Source organism: Martes martes (genome assembly GCF_963455335.1).
Source record: "Martes martes genome assembly, chromosome: 11".
Taxonomy (NCBI): Eukaryota; Metazoa; Chordata; class Mammalia; order Carnivora; family Mustelidae; genus Martes; species Martes martes.
Window position 1 is genome coordinate 76778922 of NC_137899.1, and position 17681 is coordinate 76796602.

Consider the following 17681-nt stretch of genomic DNA (forward strand, 5'->3'; position numbering starts at 1 on the left):
GCACTATCAAGCCATGAAAAGACACGGAGGAAACTTAAATGTACATTGCTAAGTGAAAGAAGCCAATGTGAAAAGGCTACATACTATATGATTCCAGCTAGAGGTCATTCTGGAAAAGGCAAAATTGTGGAATCAGTAAAAAGAGGTTTTCAAGGGCTGGAGGGAGGATGGAATGAATGGGAGAACACAGACAGTTTTCAGGGAAATGGACCTATTTTGTAGGGTACTGTAATGTGGATGAGTATCATTATCCAGTTGTCCAAAGCTATAGTACATACAAGACCAAGAGTAAATGTAAACTACAGATTTGGGGTGATTATTAGGTGATGAACCAGTGTAGGTTCATCCTTGGTAACCATTGTACAGTTTTGTTGAGTTATATTGATAGTGTGGGAGGTAATGCATGTGTTGGGCCAGAGGTATACAGGAAATTTCTGCATCTTCTGCTTGATTTTGTTGTGAACCGAAAAGTGCTCTAAAATATAAAATCTATTTTAAAAATATATGATCTTATCAAAAGTATTTTTACTTCAGAAGTTTCTATAGTATGGGAGTTCTTTTCTCTCATTACAAACTTTTCTATAATATGCTAATATTTGATAATTTAAAATGTGTATACTGAAAAAGGAAATGATTGGTTATGTACTTTCTATTACTATTTACACTTAGTTAAGCCTCTTTAAAATTGTCAGTAATGTGTCCTGCAATGAAAGGATCAAGATCCAGCCAAAAGATTGTTGTTGTTGTCGATGTTAAAATTTTGATTTATGAATGACTGACAAACACACTCTCTTGGATCCTATGTGAAATTATTATTTTAAGCACTATAATGCCCCAGCTGCTGAGGAGCATTAGACAGGGAAAAAATGCCTCACTGGGGAGGCAGACAATGTCCAGCTGCACACGTAGGGGGAGTCAGGGAAAGTGCACAAGCCTTTCCCAGAATATGTGTCTACCTTTTCCCCACCGCACCCCATAGGCCTCCAGTAGGCCTCACACTGTCCCTATTATCTGTTTTTTAATGACTCTTAGGTGAGGCTATGGCTCCCCATCTAAAGACTATAGGGCACTTACCTCATGTTCCCCACGCAGCACCCCTGTGGATTTCCCGAGCTTTGTTAGCGGGACTCAGGCCCATGGCTACACACACCCAGATCCCTGCAGTCTCTCCTCTGGCTGGAAGAGGACCCGGACTGCCACTTGCCCTTCCCTTCCAAGAAAGAACAAAACCTATTTCATTGTTCTGCGGAGTGGGTAGAGGATCGCCAGAACGAATCCAAGTTTCCTGTTTCTCATTGCCACCTGGTCCCACCCAGGAGAGTGAGGTCACAGAAGCAGTTCTTGCAGTGGTGACCCCCCCGGCATCAAAGTTCCGTTGCTTATAACCTGGCACTTTCAGGGAAGGCAGAGAAACTAACAAAACCCTTTGAAACTAAGCCTAACAACAGGCAGTGGCTCTGGACAGGTGCTCATGGTCTAGCCTCAGAGACCCAGTGCACAGGCGCTGGTCAGGCCCCCTTCTCCCATCTAGGGAAATTCCCTGAGCTGCTGTGTCCTTCCCCAGATATGGTGGTAGTCAGCTCAGTGGTTGGGGTGGGGGTGGGGCATCCAGGTGGGCACTAGGGCCTAAGGACAAGCTGACTTGCACAATACCAGGGCCCTGCCGACCTCGGGCTGCAACACCAGGAAAGCCCTGTCAGCCAGAAAACTTCCCTAGGCACCCTGTAATTTTTTTTTTTTTAATAGGTCTCTTACTTATTCTAGTAGCAGAAGCTTCATTCCTGCAGCTTATTCTACTCCCACATCTGGAAGGTAGTGGGGATTTTAATCTGGGAGCCCTTGCCGCAACCCCTGTCCTTGCCATGGTTTCAGAGTGTGACAACGTGTGTCCCCAAGGGGAAATTATGAGCAGAAAGGGAAGTATCCTGTGAAGATGAAAAGAAAAAAAAAAAAAAAAGCATTTCACATTCTCTCCTCCTCTACTCTTCTGGCTCTGTCTCACTCAATAAAAGCTTTAAACTTTATCCCTAATGCCAAATGAGTTCCATGAATTCAATCATAGAGTGATACTGACAAGATTTAAAGAAATTTCTCCTCATACAACTTTAAAGAACTGTTAACATCATCAACCCTCTACTTTTGTACCTAGCTTAATTACATGCAAAATGGTTTCCCCTTAAGGACTTTCATTTTAAAATTTATTATTCAAAATAAATCTTTCATATAAATCTATTTAATGGGTTTCTCCTCTTATAAAATGTAATGAGATGGTCAAATAAGAAAGAGGCTTTGGTCACATATAGTTTCTGGTCTTCCACTTTTTTTAATAGTCAAATCTTTTTTCCAGTCAAATTTTGATTCAAATGGATCTTAAAACACTGATAGACTTTGGAAAAATATTGGTAGTGTATTTTATGAAACATAAATACTTTCATACTTTGTAAACTAGTAATCTCAGTTGTAGAACTATCTCCAATGGACATAATTCCAAAGAAGAAAACACTGATAGCAAGGTAAGATTTTCAGTCCTTAATGGTGGAAAAAAATGGGGGGGGGGAATGTAATACCCCACAGTAAGGGAATGTGTGAGTGACACATAGTGAATTAGAGTATCATGTAGCCAATCAATACAATTTATATCAAAGATACATGAGTCCAAGGATGCTGAAGTAGTATAAATGTAGTATAAAGGAGAAAAGATCTGCCTCATGAGAACAATCTTGGGAAGTGATTAGTATGTCTTCTTTATAGTACAGTGAAGGAACTGAGGTTATAGTTAGAAGCTTGAACATTCTTCTACTTTTAAGTGGCTAGGTAGGACTTTGAGTCTACTGTATCTTTTCCACTCTGTTACTAAAGCATCAATGGAAATAGTAAATATATACAGGAAATACAGAAGTTGGCAAATGTCTTTCTTACAATCGTAATAAAAACTCTTGTTGATTAAGTACTTACATTTTGTCAAGGCTTAAAACTCAGAACACTGCCAATTTCCCAGTATTTCACTCCTCCCTCTTTTCGCTTCCAATTCAACACCAACCAGAGAAAGCCAAATATGCTCTTCACATCAATCACATAAGATGCAACACTTCTAATTAATCAATCTCCAGCTTCTCCATGCCAGCCAACCCCAATCAGACTTCAAGTATGAAGTCTTCCATTTTTTTCAATAATAGAGGTTTCCCACTTTCCTGCTTTCCTTTGAGTCTCCGTCAAATATAAGTGATGATGGCTGACTCCCTTGCTGCAAACTCTGAATAGCTTCTATTTATTCTCATTTGGGTTATCTTCATTTTCACAGTTTTCTCAGACTATCCAGCAAGATTTACATCACCAGCATCTGATTTACATCACCTATCACTGCAGATCCCAACTTTAACGAGGCACAGGTCCCGTGGAGACTTCTGCCTTCCTTTTAGTAGCTTATTGAGTCCTTGTTAACACAGAAAGTCCTCACGGTCTGAACTCTGCTTTCTGCCTGTTGAGTTCCTGGGCTATTTATGCTCATCTTGGTAATAAAATAAACTTTTTGGTTTCCCAGATGCATTGTCAATGAACAGTCACATCTTGAAAGGAATCTTTTTGTCTGTAGTGGGCTTAAAATTTTTCAGTAAACCATGTTGTAAAAAGATGTGCTGTCATTTAGTCTTTGTTGTTTCATGTATAATGCGCAGCCAGAGTAGATATTGCATTATTCTTAGAGACCCTACAATATTTGGAATGGTAAATGAGCAATGGTTTCTTTTTAAAGTCACCAGCATTAGCCCCTAACAAGAGAGTCAACCTATCTTTTGAAGTTTTGAAGCCAGGCATTGACTTCTTTTCTTTAGCTATGAAAATACTAGATGACATCTTCTTCCAATATAAAGCTGTTCTGTCTACATTGAAAATCTGTTGTTTAGTGTAGCCACTTCATTAATTATCTTAATTATTATTAATTATCTTCAGCTAGATCTGAGAGTTAAGGCCTTGCTCTGGATTGGGCTTTGACTTAAAGGAATGCTGTGCCTGGTGATCTTCTATCCAGACTACAAAAACTGTCTCCATCTCAACAATAAGGTTGTTTTGCTTCTTATCATTCATATGTTCACTGGAAAAGCACTTAATTTTCTTCAAGAACTTGTCTTTGCATTCACTACTTGGCTAACTATTTGGCACAAGAGGCCTAACTTGCAGCCTACCTCAGCTTTTAACATGCCTTCCTCACAAAGCATAATCATTTCTAGCTTTTGATTTAAAGTGAAAGACTTGAGACTCTTCCTTCCACTTGAATACTTCAGAGTCTGTTATACAGTTATTAATTGTCTTAACGTCAATACTTTTGGTCACGGAGAATAAGGAGGCCCGAGGAGAGGGGGAGAGAGAAGGAACAGCAAGTTGGGAGCAGTCAGAACACACACATTGATAGATCAAGTTTGCTGTCTGATATGGGTGTGGTTCATGGCATCAAAAGACAATTATAAAAGTAACATCAAAGATCACTGATCACATCACCATAGCATATAATAATAATGAAAAAGTTTAAAATATTGTGTGAATTATCAAAACGTGACATAGAGACATGAAATGAGCAAATGCAATGGGAAAAATGGTGCTAATAGACTTGCCTGACAACAGAGTTCTGCAAACCTTCGACTTGTGAAAAAGAAAAAGGAAATCTCCAAAGTGCAATGAAATGAGGTATGACTGTATTTGGCAACTGAATATTTACTAATCACCAGATATTTTGCAAGTGATGAGGATTTAACTATGAACAAAAGCTCAAGCTCTTATGCATCTTGCAATTCAAAAGGCAAGGGGGAGAGGAGTAGATAACAAAGCATTTTAAGTGACAGAATGGAAGGGCAGCCAGACAAGTCTTCACTGATGTCCCTTATGAGGGGAGGAAGTGTCCCAGGATACAATGAAAGGAAGAGTCTTCTAGGGAATCATCCTGGAGCTAGATCGTCCTGGATGTGTTCAAGATATAGCAAAGAGCATAGTGAAAACTATGTGTTCTGTATTTTGTTTCTAAATGCAAAATTGCAAATTCCCTTTGAGGGAAAAGAAAAAGTTAAGCAGATTTTAAAAGGTTACAAAAACAGGCCAGAAATTTAACAGATGTTTTGTTTGGATTATGAGACTATGAGTGATACCTTCTCTTATTTCCTTTTTCTTTTTCTGTAATACCCAAATTTTCTTAAACTGTATTACTATAGTACTTCTCCAAAAGAAAAAGGGTTTTGTCAATGAAAGTGCTTTTTAAATAAAAGAGAACTTCCATTTACACAGGGTTACTTATAATGTTTTTCTCTATTTTATAGCTGACATGTTAATATTTTTACTTTATTTAAATGCTCTAATGTATGCCTAGCACGCTATGTTTCAAAGTTTACACTTACAAATACCCCACTCAAAATTCTGACTAAAAAGACTTTTGCTGACTATAAGCTGAACACAAATTGTATCCTTCCAACTGATAGCTCATGATATAGATGTTTGTCTTTTGAAATCTCTTCACATCTTCAAAGGTGAAAATTGTTCTCCATTAACAAACTTTTCTTCAAATGAGTAGTCAGTGAAATGCTGTGACATTTCATTTAATTGCTCTTTCAAAACAGACTTTTCTAATCCAAGGCAGAAGCAAAGGACTTGTAGAAATGAGGTTATATGTCTAGAAAACAAGTAATATTTGTAATGTCTTCATTTGTGTTCAAATATTTTCACTCCTAAATCTATTTCTTAAATTCTATACCTCAGCTATGAATCAATTATAATTTAGCATCAATATATCTGTATCTTAATGGTCATTTAAAAAAATGAATAATTAAATTATCCCCTTGGAATCTGACAGAAACACAACCTTTGATGTTTACCATCTTTGCAATGTGTTTGGACAATTTTCTTGACCTGATATTTCTAGTATGCTTCAAAACATACAAAGATTAACACTTCATTAAAAACAGCAACATATATTGCCATGGGTAAAAGGAAAGGAGGTATTTTAATTGTTTAGCTTCAGGAGATATGCAAAATATATGAGTGGTATTTTTAACTTTCTACTGCTTTATTTCCCTAAAGAACTGAAGTATAAATCACAGAAGTTCTTTACTTCTTATAGTTGCATGAACATTATTAGAGAGAGAGAGAGAGAGAGAGAGAGGTGGAGAGAGAGATGGTAGGAGAGGAGCACATAAGGATGAAGAACAAGAGTCCAAACAACAAAATTTCTTGAGTGTGGAAGATTAAGTTACGAAGGAAAATTCAGGTAAATTCTCTCTTAAATTTACTCACCTTGAAGCAATAGGACCAAGCACTATTCTAAGTATGATAATGATAGATTTGAGGGGATGAAGGAAGAGTGAATAGTTGTGACAGTCATATGATCTCCTACTGCCATCAGGTTCCCTGTCTTATTTTTTTTTTCCTTTTTTCACTATCGTTGAAGGGTAGTGGAAGAGTGTGTTTGCTGGTGTATTCACAGAGCATAACTGTAAAAATTTTTGTGTCATCCAACTAAAAAAAGTCAGTGTAACATATACACACCAAAAAACAAATAAACAAAATACTGTTTTACAGACCTAAATAACTGTTTGGTTTTTTTGAAAATAAGCACCAAAATTTATTACAATAGATGCACAGTATTTTTAATTCACAGATATTACTACCTAATTTTAAGTTTTATGTAATGATTAAGTGTATGTTATATTAACAATTATCAAATGTACTTATCTGAAGTATTTTTAGAATAAAATTAAAAATTTACTAATAGCTTTATATTTATTAAAAATTTTGTTTTTTATAACTAGTAATTATTATAACTAGTCATATTTTGTTTTTTATAAATAGACTATGGATAAAAATTATCTTAATCATTCAGTATCTCTTTACATTTTCAGTCAACACAGTGTCAAAATGTTTTAATTACAAAGGAGAGTTCTTAAAAATATTTAGCATTTCAAAATTAGAGAAAATTTCTATTTCAAATTTAAATACTATTTGAGAAAACTGAGTCTCTTTCTAAAAGCAAAGCATTAAAACTATTTGTTTAGTTTGTATCTTCTTACCTTCCTTCAGTTCTTCTGTATCAGATGTAGTGCCCAAGGCTGTATCTTCAGAATTAGACATCTGTTCAACTTTCTTCTCCCTTCCATAATCGGCAATTAATTGATGATATCTATCCATAAATTCAGGATTTGTAAATAATCAATTCATAATAATCATTAGATCAAAACCTTGGATGTTAACTAAAGCCTTCCTAAGTATGTCATACACTTGCTGTTGACCTCAAGCCTCCTTTCAAGCCAATTCCATTAACAGATACCATTTTTACTTCACATTCTCCCATTCTCTGGTCCTTTTTTCCTGCTATCACAAATAAACTACTAGCAAGGTAGAAAAAATAGCTTTAGGTTATTGTTGGTATATTAGGTTGCTAGGGTTGCCATCACAAAATACCACAGACTGGGGGGGCTCAAACAACAGACATTTTCTCACAGTTCTGGAAGCTGGAAATCCAAGATCAAGGTGCGAGAAGGTCTGGTTTCCTCTGAGGGCTGTAAAGGGAGGATCTGTTCCCAGCCTCTCTCCTTGGCTAGCAGATGACTGTGCTTTGCTGACTCTTCCCCTTAAAGTTGCCCCTCTGGCAACAAGCACTGTTGGTGTCTCTATGTCCTAATCTCCTTTTCTTACAAGAATACCAGTCAAACTCAATTAGGACCCACTCTACTGCACAGTCATTTTACTTAACATCTCTTTCAAAGCCCTCTTTCCAAATACCATCATCCAAATTCTGAGGTACTGGGGAGTTAGGACATTAACACGTGATTTTGAAGAGGGAAGAACGGTACACAATTCATAACACTTTAGGCTTAATGTGCAGGGGGAGGGGCAGAAGGAGAGTGAGAGAATCTCAAGCAGATTCTACTCTGAGTGTGGAGCCTGACAGGGACTTGATCCCAGGACTCTGAGGATCATGACCTGAGCTGAAATCAAGAGTCAGCTGGTTAAAAACCTGAACCAGCCAGGTGCCCCCATATCCAATCTTTTTACATGATAAGGAAAAATCCCTATTTAAAAGAAACAGATTCTTTTTATAAAATGAAGAATCCCTTCATACCATAGATAGTATCAGTAATTTATCTCTTTAAATTTTTACAACATGGTTTGCTTAAACTAGGGTAAATCAAGGTACATATGTCCAGTATTGCAAAGAAAATACTGTACTCAATTATGGTTTATATATTTAGTGGATTATGAATCCCTGAGTTTATAAAGTTCAATTTAGACATTAAAAGTAAACATCTGAATGTATATATAAAAATTACTCCTCTCGTCTTGCTCTTTTTTTCTCTCCTCCCACCCCTGTGATGTTCATATGGACTTAATGGTTAAAAGATATTACTAAAATGTAAATAAAGTAGATGGAAGAACAAGAAAACAATAAACTAGGAAAAATACCTATGTAAAATTAAAATTTTACCCTACAATGAACTTATAAGGAAAATACCTTTAACTTCATTAGATACATACAAATTTCTGTTCATTTCATCTCACTTTCTCATTGACTATTAAAGTTAGAAATGCATATTTATACATGAAAAGTTTTGACTTTTGGGTTAATAAGAATATACTTAAGAATTCTGAAAACGTACCAAACTAAAGTTAGCTAACAAAAAATAATATTATTTTGAATAATAATATTCAAAAGTTGAATTTTTATTTACTCATGTATAAAAACAATCAAAAAGGCTTTCATAGATGAATCATCTTTTGCCCAACGTTACTACCCAGAGGTTTTATTATTGGCTATGCCACTATTTGCTGAAATCACTGTGCAGACATACTTCAAATTTCCATGCCACTGGGAGTTAATCCGCAGACTCAGGCTGCAGTTCTTGGACTGACTGGACCCTACAAACAGATGAAATCAAGGATCCCTGGATCCATGTGGCCAGAATTCATAATATGGCTACCCCTATGCAGCGCTTTGTGCCTTATCAGCTTTTCACTTTGGGGGCTCATGGTTCTTTCCTTATGATCAAATCCCATACAATTATTAAAAGATATACAGTATCACTTACACAGTAAAACCATTAAAAGAAGCATATTCCTCAGCTGTGAATCCATAAATATCTTGGCGAGACAGGTCCACTTCTTGCTGAAGAAGAAGACTGACTAAATTTGTTGGTTCATCGCTTAGAGCAATCATAAGGGCTGTTCTGGAGAAGAGAGATGCATAAACATGTGTTTATGGATCTTAGACATGTCTTGTGCTTTTTTTGAAAAGTTAGTCTTCCAAACTTACTGTTCAAAAGCAGACTATCAGGGAAAGAGGGCAAGAACGCAAAAAGGGGGCAGAGCTGCTCAAAAGGGTGTACCAATCACATTATATCAGAGTCTAAAAATAAGAGTCTCTAGGAAGCAACTAGCTCAAAGGTTTTTGTTGTTGTTTTTAAGATTTTATGTATTCATTTGACAGAGAGTAATAGACAGAGAGAGAAAGCACAAGCAGGGGGAGTGGCAGGCAGAGGGAGAAAGAGAGAGCAGGGAGCCTGATGTGGAGCTGAATCCCAGGACCCTGGGATCATGACCTGAGCTGAAGGCAGACGCTTAACCAACTGAGCCACCCAGGTGCTCTAGCTCAATGGTTTTTTAATCCCTTCTCCCTGGAACCCTAGTGTTTTCGAGATGTCTCAAAATACTAGGGAGAGGCATGTCTGGAGCTCTGGGTATCTAACCCCAATTAACTACAGCATCTAGGATTTAGAGACTGAGTTTTTATGTAAGATTCTAAGTTACAAATGATAATAATAATAATAATAATAATAACCTATCAATCTGGCCCAACAGTTTGATTTTACAGAAAAACAGACCCTGGGATTCTAGGTAATTTGTCCAAATTATATGGCCAGATCTTTTATCAGTATCACAAAATGTATACACACACACATACACAAACACATACATACATATATGTTGTCTTGTTAGGTAGCTATAGTTGTATGGTCTTATTTAGTATTCATTATACCTTTGATTTTTATCTGAAGCATTCACATCTGCCCCTCTCTTCAGAAGATATTCTACCATTTTTGCATTATTTTCAGTAATGGCAAGTAACAGTGGAGTATACCCATCCTGAAAAAATTATTTCAAAATGATTATTTAAAATATACAAACATTATATGCCTTTTAGATTTAAGTTCAATTTAAGTTCAAATTAAGTTCAAATTAAGAGAAAGTGCATTAATAAGAAACCTCTTTCAAAAAGGTTTTGACGTATAAAAAATATGATTTCAGAGACTAAGAAAATAAACTGGAAATCCGTCATTCAAATATAAAATTCAAATTTTTACTTTAGGCCTAATCCAAATTGTGGGGAAGAGCAGCCTGGGGGATTTAAGTGAAGAGCATCTAGCATTTAATATAAGTATCACAAACTGTCAATTCACATTTCATAATGTTGCTGTTATTGAGATTCTATAGGCCTCCAAGGCTGACACTTATTTTGGGCTGTCATAGAGACAAAATCAGTGAACTTGAGTGTTAAGAAGCTTAAAAAAAGCCAAAAACAAAACCTAAAAAACCTCTCATCTCGATAGGAGAGATGGATTACTTTTAGTACAGTAAATGATTTTTCTAATTTAACCTTATTATCATTATCCATGAGTATATAAATAAGACAGGCAAAAATAGGCTTATGATTTTTAACCAGTATAAACTTATAGGGAAATCAGATATTTCTCATTTGATATATGCCTCTGAAGAGTTATCATTGTTAAATATAGTATTGTTTTAGAGGTCAGTGTAATAGTTTGAAACAAAATGGACCAAGACTTTTTAAAAAGGAAAACCTTATCAGTGTTTGATAATCTAATTTTTCTTCTCCTTTTCCCCGGTTTCATTTTGGAAAATTCACACTTCATATAACATGTATTTCAACATATGAATGATCTGCCAATACATACCTTCTTCCATTGCTTTCTATAACATAAAGTAATTTTTGATAGACTACCTTATTTTGATCTTCAAGATTAGCTTTGTATTCAAGCAATTTTTCAACTAATGAGATACTTTGGCCACAAACAGCATAATGGAGAGCAGTATTGCCATCTAAATCCACCAGATTTGGGTCTGCACCATGGCCTAGAAGAATAGTAGCACAATCCTCCTTAGCACACTGTACTGCCTGTCAATACAACAAGAACAGACAAGTAACCAACTTACTACTGAGGATGTGATACATTAAATTAACATTTACTACTATGATTTAAACTATGAAATCCAACAAAAGTGAACTAGAAGAACTCAAATGCATTCCAATTGAAAAGGAAAAATGAACACACCTTAGTCAATGGAGACCGGTTTTCCCTATCGCAGACATTTATTTTGCACCGTTTCTCAATTAAGAGAGATACAATATTTGAATATCCATTAGCACAGGCCAGGTGCAAAGGTGTTCTATATCAATATAACAAAACACAGAGTTAGAGGTAAGTCTTAATTTGAGAAGTTATGATACTCAAGAACTTGTCAGATCATACACTGTTAAGATACTTCCTTCATGTACTTATTGATCTTTATATAAAAGTCACATTAATTATAATTGCTTTCTACTGAATTAAAAAGGCCATGCAAATGCCTTTAAGATCAAATATTTAACTGGTTTCACTTTAAGGACAGTTTATAATGAGTTAAAAATATGTACATATGTATGTGTGCATTGTAGTCATCAACAAATACCTAGGAAGCATTTACTATGGCCAGGCAGGGTTCTAGGTAATGGGGATAGAGCTGCCAACAAAATGGACAAAAATACCTGCTCTTATGGATCACACACGCTAGTGGAAGAAGTAAAAAAACCCTTAAAACAGAAAGCATGCCAGACAGTATTAAGCGCTAAGAGGAAAATTAAGCAGGGAAGAGAAGAAATGTCAGCAAACAAAGAACTTGCTGTTGTATGAAGAGGAGACAAGGAAGCCCTCGCTGATAAGGTGATAATTAAATAAACCCGGGAAGGGAGTGAGAGAGGAAGCTGTGTGGATATTTGGGGCAAAAGCACTTCAGGCGAAGGAAACAGCAAGTCCAAAGGCCCTAAGTACATTTCTGGCATTTCTGTGGAACACTAAGGAGGCCAGGGAAGCTGGAGATGAATGAAAGGGAAAGTTGTAGAACAGAAGATCAGTGAGATAACAGAGTGGGGGTACATGTCATGTAAGTCTGAATGAGCCATTGAAAGGATCTTGGCCTTTACCCTTAAAGCGATGGAAAGCCAGTGGAAGTTGTTAAGGCAAGGAATGACTCTTTTCACATACATTTTACAGGATCTTTCTGGCTACTGTATTGAGAATAAACTGAAAGGGTTTAAAGACAGAAAACTTGTTAGGAGGCCACTGCAGCAATTTTGGTTAAGATATGATAGCGATTTTGACTAGAATGGTAACTGTGAAGATGGCAAGAAATAGTTGGATTTTAGCTATGTTCTGAAGGTGACGCCAACAAGGTCAGATGGGTGATACAAAAAAAAGAAAGGAGTCCAGAATGACACTAGGGTTTCTAACACCTGAAAGAATTTGGTATTTCTAGAAAGAGAGATGCAAGTCTGAGGAGGGAAAATGGGAACAGAGTTTGGGGATGTTTGAGATGTCTACAGAGGGATGTGATAAAGCAAGTGGCGCTCACGAGCCAATTCTTAAAATTTCAGAAACTATTCAAGCCAAATAACATCACATTGGTAGCTTGAAATTGGGGCTTCTCCTCCCTTTGCTTTGCGCCCACTCTCAACTAAGAGCCGGCTATTAAACATTTACCAGCAGACCACAGTCTGTCAGATATCCAGAAGTGTAGGTATTTATATAATGAGTCTAGAGTTTAGGGGAGAGGTCTGGCTGGAGATAAAATATTGGAAGGCACTGGAATATAAACATTTGAAGATAATCTCTCTTCACCAGGCAAGTGAAGATTAAGACACAGAATCATTTCAAGTTCTGAGCCCTCATATATTTACCAGACAGGAAGAAGAAAAAAAATCAGCAAAGGAGTCTGGAAAGAAGTGCCCACAGAAGTAAAAGTGCCAGGTAAACCAAGCGTCCTGAAAGACAAGATATTATTTCAAATACTACTGACAGGGCAAGTAAGATATTTCGCTGAGATGCCAGCCAGGTAAGACTGAGATTTAACCACTAAATGAAGTCATGTCAAGGTTACCCATGACACTGTAATGTAATTCAATGGAGTGGTGTAGGATAAAAATTGGATAAATTTAGATAACTCTGTTTTTGTCAGAGGGAAGGACATAAAACTATTGGCAAACTGACATAAACCTTCTTTATAACGACAGCTTCCAGTTATCCAATTATGAGGAAAAATGTTTTTCATACCCTATGACTTGAAAACTGCCCCCCAAATTTTAAGGTAGGCACAGTCAGTACATATTTTCTGTTATTAATGCCTAACTTCTTTTTTTAATATATAAAATTCATTTTATTTTTGTAGTAAGTGGTTGTGATGGGCTTTTTGAAGATACTCTGCAATTGGAAAAAAAAAAAAAAGTAGGAGAACCACATTTAAAAAGTCATTGTTTTGTTGTCTCTGTGTCTCCAAATCTTACAACCATACATACATAAAATTAAAAAACAGCAGTTTGGGTAAAGGGTGAAGTACCAGGTGGAGATTAATGCAATGGGAGGCGTGGAGGCAATCAAGGATGACAAAAATAACCTCAAACATCCAGGTGAGCACTTTAAGAAATAACAAGCTGGGGGGAAAAATAAAGAAAGAAATAACAGGCTGGAATTTGGGAGTGCGACCCTCTGGCAATGGTTATCAGACCTCTCCACTTTGGGAAACCCGGAGTGACAACCGATGAAGCAGGCCAGACGAGTCCTGCTGCTCCTGATTCCAGGACCCAGGGGAGCCGCTCCACACTGCCCTTCATCAGTCTGGTCACCTGTATTCTCTGTCCCGTATATTCACATCATGTTTCTTGAGCTGAAGGTACTTCTTCACTTTCTCCAAATCCCCGGCTGAGGCAGCTTTGTGAAGTTTCTTTAAGTCCTTATCTTGAAGGTTGTAGCCTGGCTGGGTGAGGTGACGAGTAGTGGTCCCGGCCCGGCGTACGGGCAGGTGTGAGGAGGGGCTCACCGGCTCATCCTTCCTTCTCCAGAAAGTGAAAAACTTCTTCATGGCGGAACAGGAGACAAGTTCTTCTGCTGGATCAGGGTGTCCCTGCCGCTCCCAAAGGCCCCACCTGCCCCTTAGGCCTTCCTATCTCCCCACCCCCTCACCCTCTCACTTCCCCACCCAACCCCCAACCAGGCTCAAGGGCTGCGCAGGTCTTCAACCCAGATTCCAAGCTAGCCAGAGACCGGAAGTGAGTCAGTGACAGGAAGTGATCAAAGACAAGAACCGGATGGAACCACTTGCCTGGGGCAACACACCGCCTCAGTTGTCTGGCAACACCCAGAGCCTGGCGCAGCAGCACGCCCACCCCACCACCGGGAGAAACTCAGTACTGAAGCGTCCAGACCCAGATTCTCAGTTAAGATCTTTGACTGCTACACAATCTTACTTTTAGATCAAGAGCCTTTTGGTAGAAACCTACCTACTTTCTTACAAATAACCCCTTCTCCTTCAAGGATAGACCTAATGACTTGAACTCTTGAAAACAAGATTACCTTCCTTGTGGTGGAGATGGATCTTCTCCAGGGATCATGCCCTCCAGTATAGGTAATCACCCAACCCCCAACATGGTTCACAAGATCTAACACATCTTTAACAATAACTGAGATCCCTCTATAATCTCAATTACAAATTTATTTTTGAAAGCTACCTCTCACATTCCAGCTTGCCTTCTCATGTCAGAAAATTCCAAAAAGACTTCCCAATCATTGCACCTACAGTCCATTAATTCTACCAGCTTTCATTGACCTTGACCACCCAACTCTGTGTCCGAATTTCTCTGCTTAACTAGATTAAATTCCATGGTTCATCAACATCATCACTTCCCTGCACATACCTCCAATGTTTGCGCTCAATCTTTTTCTTACTTTCTGCCTAAACCTCAGTCCTAGTTAAATCTAAAACTCTCATCTAAAATGGTCTGTCCTGGGCCACTGTGACTAAAGGAAAAAACAAAGCCACGCTGTCCTCACTTTTAGTTCATGAAAATTCACGTTAAGTAGATTGGTATGCTTTCCAGCAATCCTCAGATAGTTCCCTGATCCACTCACATTCACACTTTCCTTGACCATTTCATATCTTCTCTCCAAACACATTCTTGGCTAATGACTTGGTTTCTTGATCCATTGAGAAAAGAGAATTAATTGGAAAAGAAATTCTGTAGGCTCCCAGGACATCTATCCACCAGCCTATCCTTTCCCAAAAAATATTTAACCTTCTCTTCTGTTCCTATTGACATATCAATATATATTGATATATCCATGTTTTTAGCAAAGGCCAATGCTTCTCTTGTGGACTAGACCCCATCTGCTGTAGCCTATCCATGAACATTGTTTCAGCAATCTTTTGCTTTCTCATGCGTCTATAAAGTTTGTCTCTCTGTTAACCAATTCTTATTAACATAAACACACACTATTATTTGTCCAACCTACAAACCAACAAACTGATCACATCACTCTCTGTAACCATCCATTGTCTCATTTCTCTCCTCTCTATCATTTTTCTTCCTCTGTTCTCACAGCAATTCCTATCATTACCTATTTTTAATTGAGGTATAATTGACATATAATATCAATGTCAGGTATACAACATTGTGGTTCGATAATCGAGTACACAGCAAAATGATAACCACACTAAGTCTACTTACAATCTGTTACAAAAGTTACAAAAACTTTTTTCTTGTGATAAGAACTTTTAAGATATACTGTCTTAGCAACCATTCTTTTGTTCCCATCTCTCTCAATTGACACTGCTCTCAGTATGATTGCCCATGGCCTCTATCATGTGAAGTCCCATTGTCATTTCTCAGTTTTCATATTAATCCAGTAGCATCTGACACAGGTTTCAAGGACCATTGCTTGCTCCTTGAAACACTATCTACACTTGGCTTCTAAGATATCACACTTCCCTGGTTTGATTATTTCATTTCTAACCGTTCCTTCTCGGTTTGCTGATTCCTCTTTATCTCCAATATTGGAGAGCCCCAGGATCAGTCCATCAATAGCTTCATTTTTTTTCTCCAAAACCTTTGGAGTCACCCTTGAATCTTATCTTTTACATCTACATTTAAATCGCCAGCAAATCCTGTTAACTCTAACTACAAAATATATCCAGAATTCATTTGATTTATTCCTATATCTATATTCCCCTCTGGGTGATATCATTTAGTCCATGGCTTTAAGCCATCTATATGCTCTCAAAACTCCAAAGTTGAGAGTTCTAATCTGGTCCTCTCTCCAGAATTCCGAACTACTATATCCAGTTGTATATCCAGTTGAACTACTATATCCGAACTACTATATCCAGATTCTAGTGGCATCTCACACTTAACATGTCTAAATTGACCTCCTCACATTCCACTCTGTCCTGTCTTTCTTAATTAAGAACAGGTAACTCCATTCTTCAAAAGTCAGGTCAAAAGTTGCTCAGTTCAAAAGTCTTGGTTTCATCCCTGACTTCCCCCTTTCTCAATGGCCGTATCAGTTAGCTAATTAGTTAGCAAAACTGAAATGCATTACTTTCAATACGTACAGAATTTGACCACTGCTATCCATGTAGCATAGGCCAACATCATTTTTCTCATTGCACTATTTTCCTTTAATATCTGATAGGAGAATCCTGACTGGTCTTCATGCTTCTGCCCTTGCACAGAATCCTTGTCCCAGTTTATCTGGAACACAGCAGCCTGAATGATTCAGTTAAAGTGACTTCAGATGATATCAATTGTCTGCTAAAAATACTTCAATTATTTCCTAAATCTCTTGTAATAAAAGCTAAATTTCTTAAAATGACCCATGGCCCTGTACGGTCTATGACCCTACACCTCCACATCCCACCCTTTAATTCTCTGGCCTCAAGTACTTCCTCTTGCTCAAGCTTACGTTGCTCCAACCACTGTGGTTTCTTGGTCATTCACCAACACGCTAAGCATGTTCCTGTCTAATGGCCTCTAACCCTGTTGCTCTCCTCTCCTAAAGTGCTCTTCCAGCCACCATATTGTAAGTCGTGAGAAGGCAGTTATTTTTTTATGCTTTGTTCCAGGCTAATTCTCAACTTCCATAACAAGGTTTGGCACATTAAATGCTCATTAAATGTCTGTCAAATGAATGGATAAACAATTGATTAATAACCTCTGTTTCTATCTACATTTTAAACTTGTTAGTGCAATTTTGGATGCAGAACTCTTCCTTAATTCCATGGAGCAGAGGTAAAAACCAGGATGTAATGTTTAAACAGAAACTTGAGGGTAGCAGATGAGTGTGAACACAGAACTTAATGTGAAACTGGCCCAAAACATCTAACTGGGTTTGCTAAAATCACAGACCCTAGTCCATCTCCACAGGAACCTTCAGTAGGCAGCTTCCTGGCCATGAGGAATGCCAAGCCCTAATCTATCCTCAGGCTGCTTCTAAAAGCAGAAATTGTCAAAGAACAAAACACAGCACTCAAGGCATACAAACAAAATAATCCACAGGATGGGGCAAGAAAATATCAGAACCTCTTTATACCTATTATCCTATGTT

The 17681-nt window shown here is 37.6% G+C and overlaps 1 protein-coding gene across 1 annotated transcript; it reads right to left on the reverse strand.

Moving 5' to 3' along the window:
• Positions 1-1075: 1075 nt before the first annotated feature.
• ANKRD7 (ankyrin repeat domain 7) lies at positions 1076-14163 on the reverse strand (the record flags this gene model as incomplete). The annotated part of the gene is made up of 7 exons (XM_080818727.1): positions 1076-1392; positions 7047-7156; positions 9063-9200; positions 10010-10116; positions 10994-11167; positions 11325-11439; positions 13928-14163. The coding sequence occupies 7 exons, from the start codon at positions 14161-14163 to the stop codon at positions 1076-1078; spliced, it is 1197 nt and encodes a 398-aa protein (XP_080674853.1).
• Between the last annotated feature and the right edge of the window lie 3518 nt (positions 14164-17681).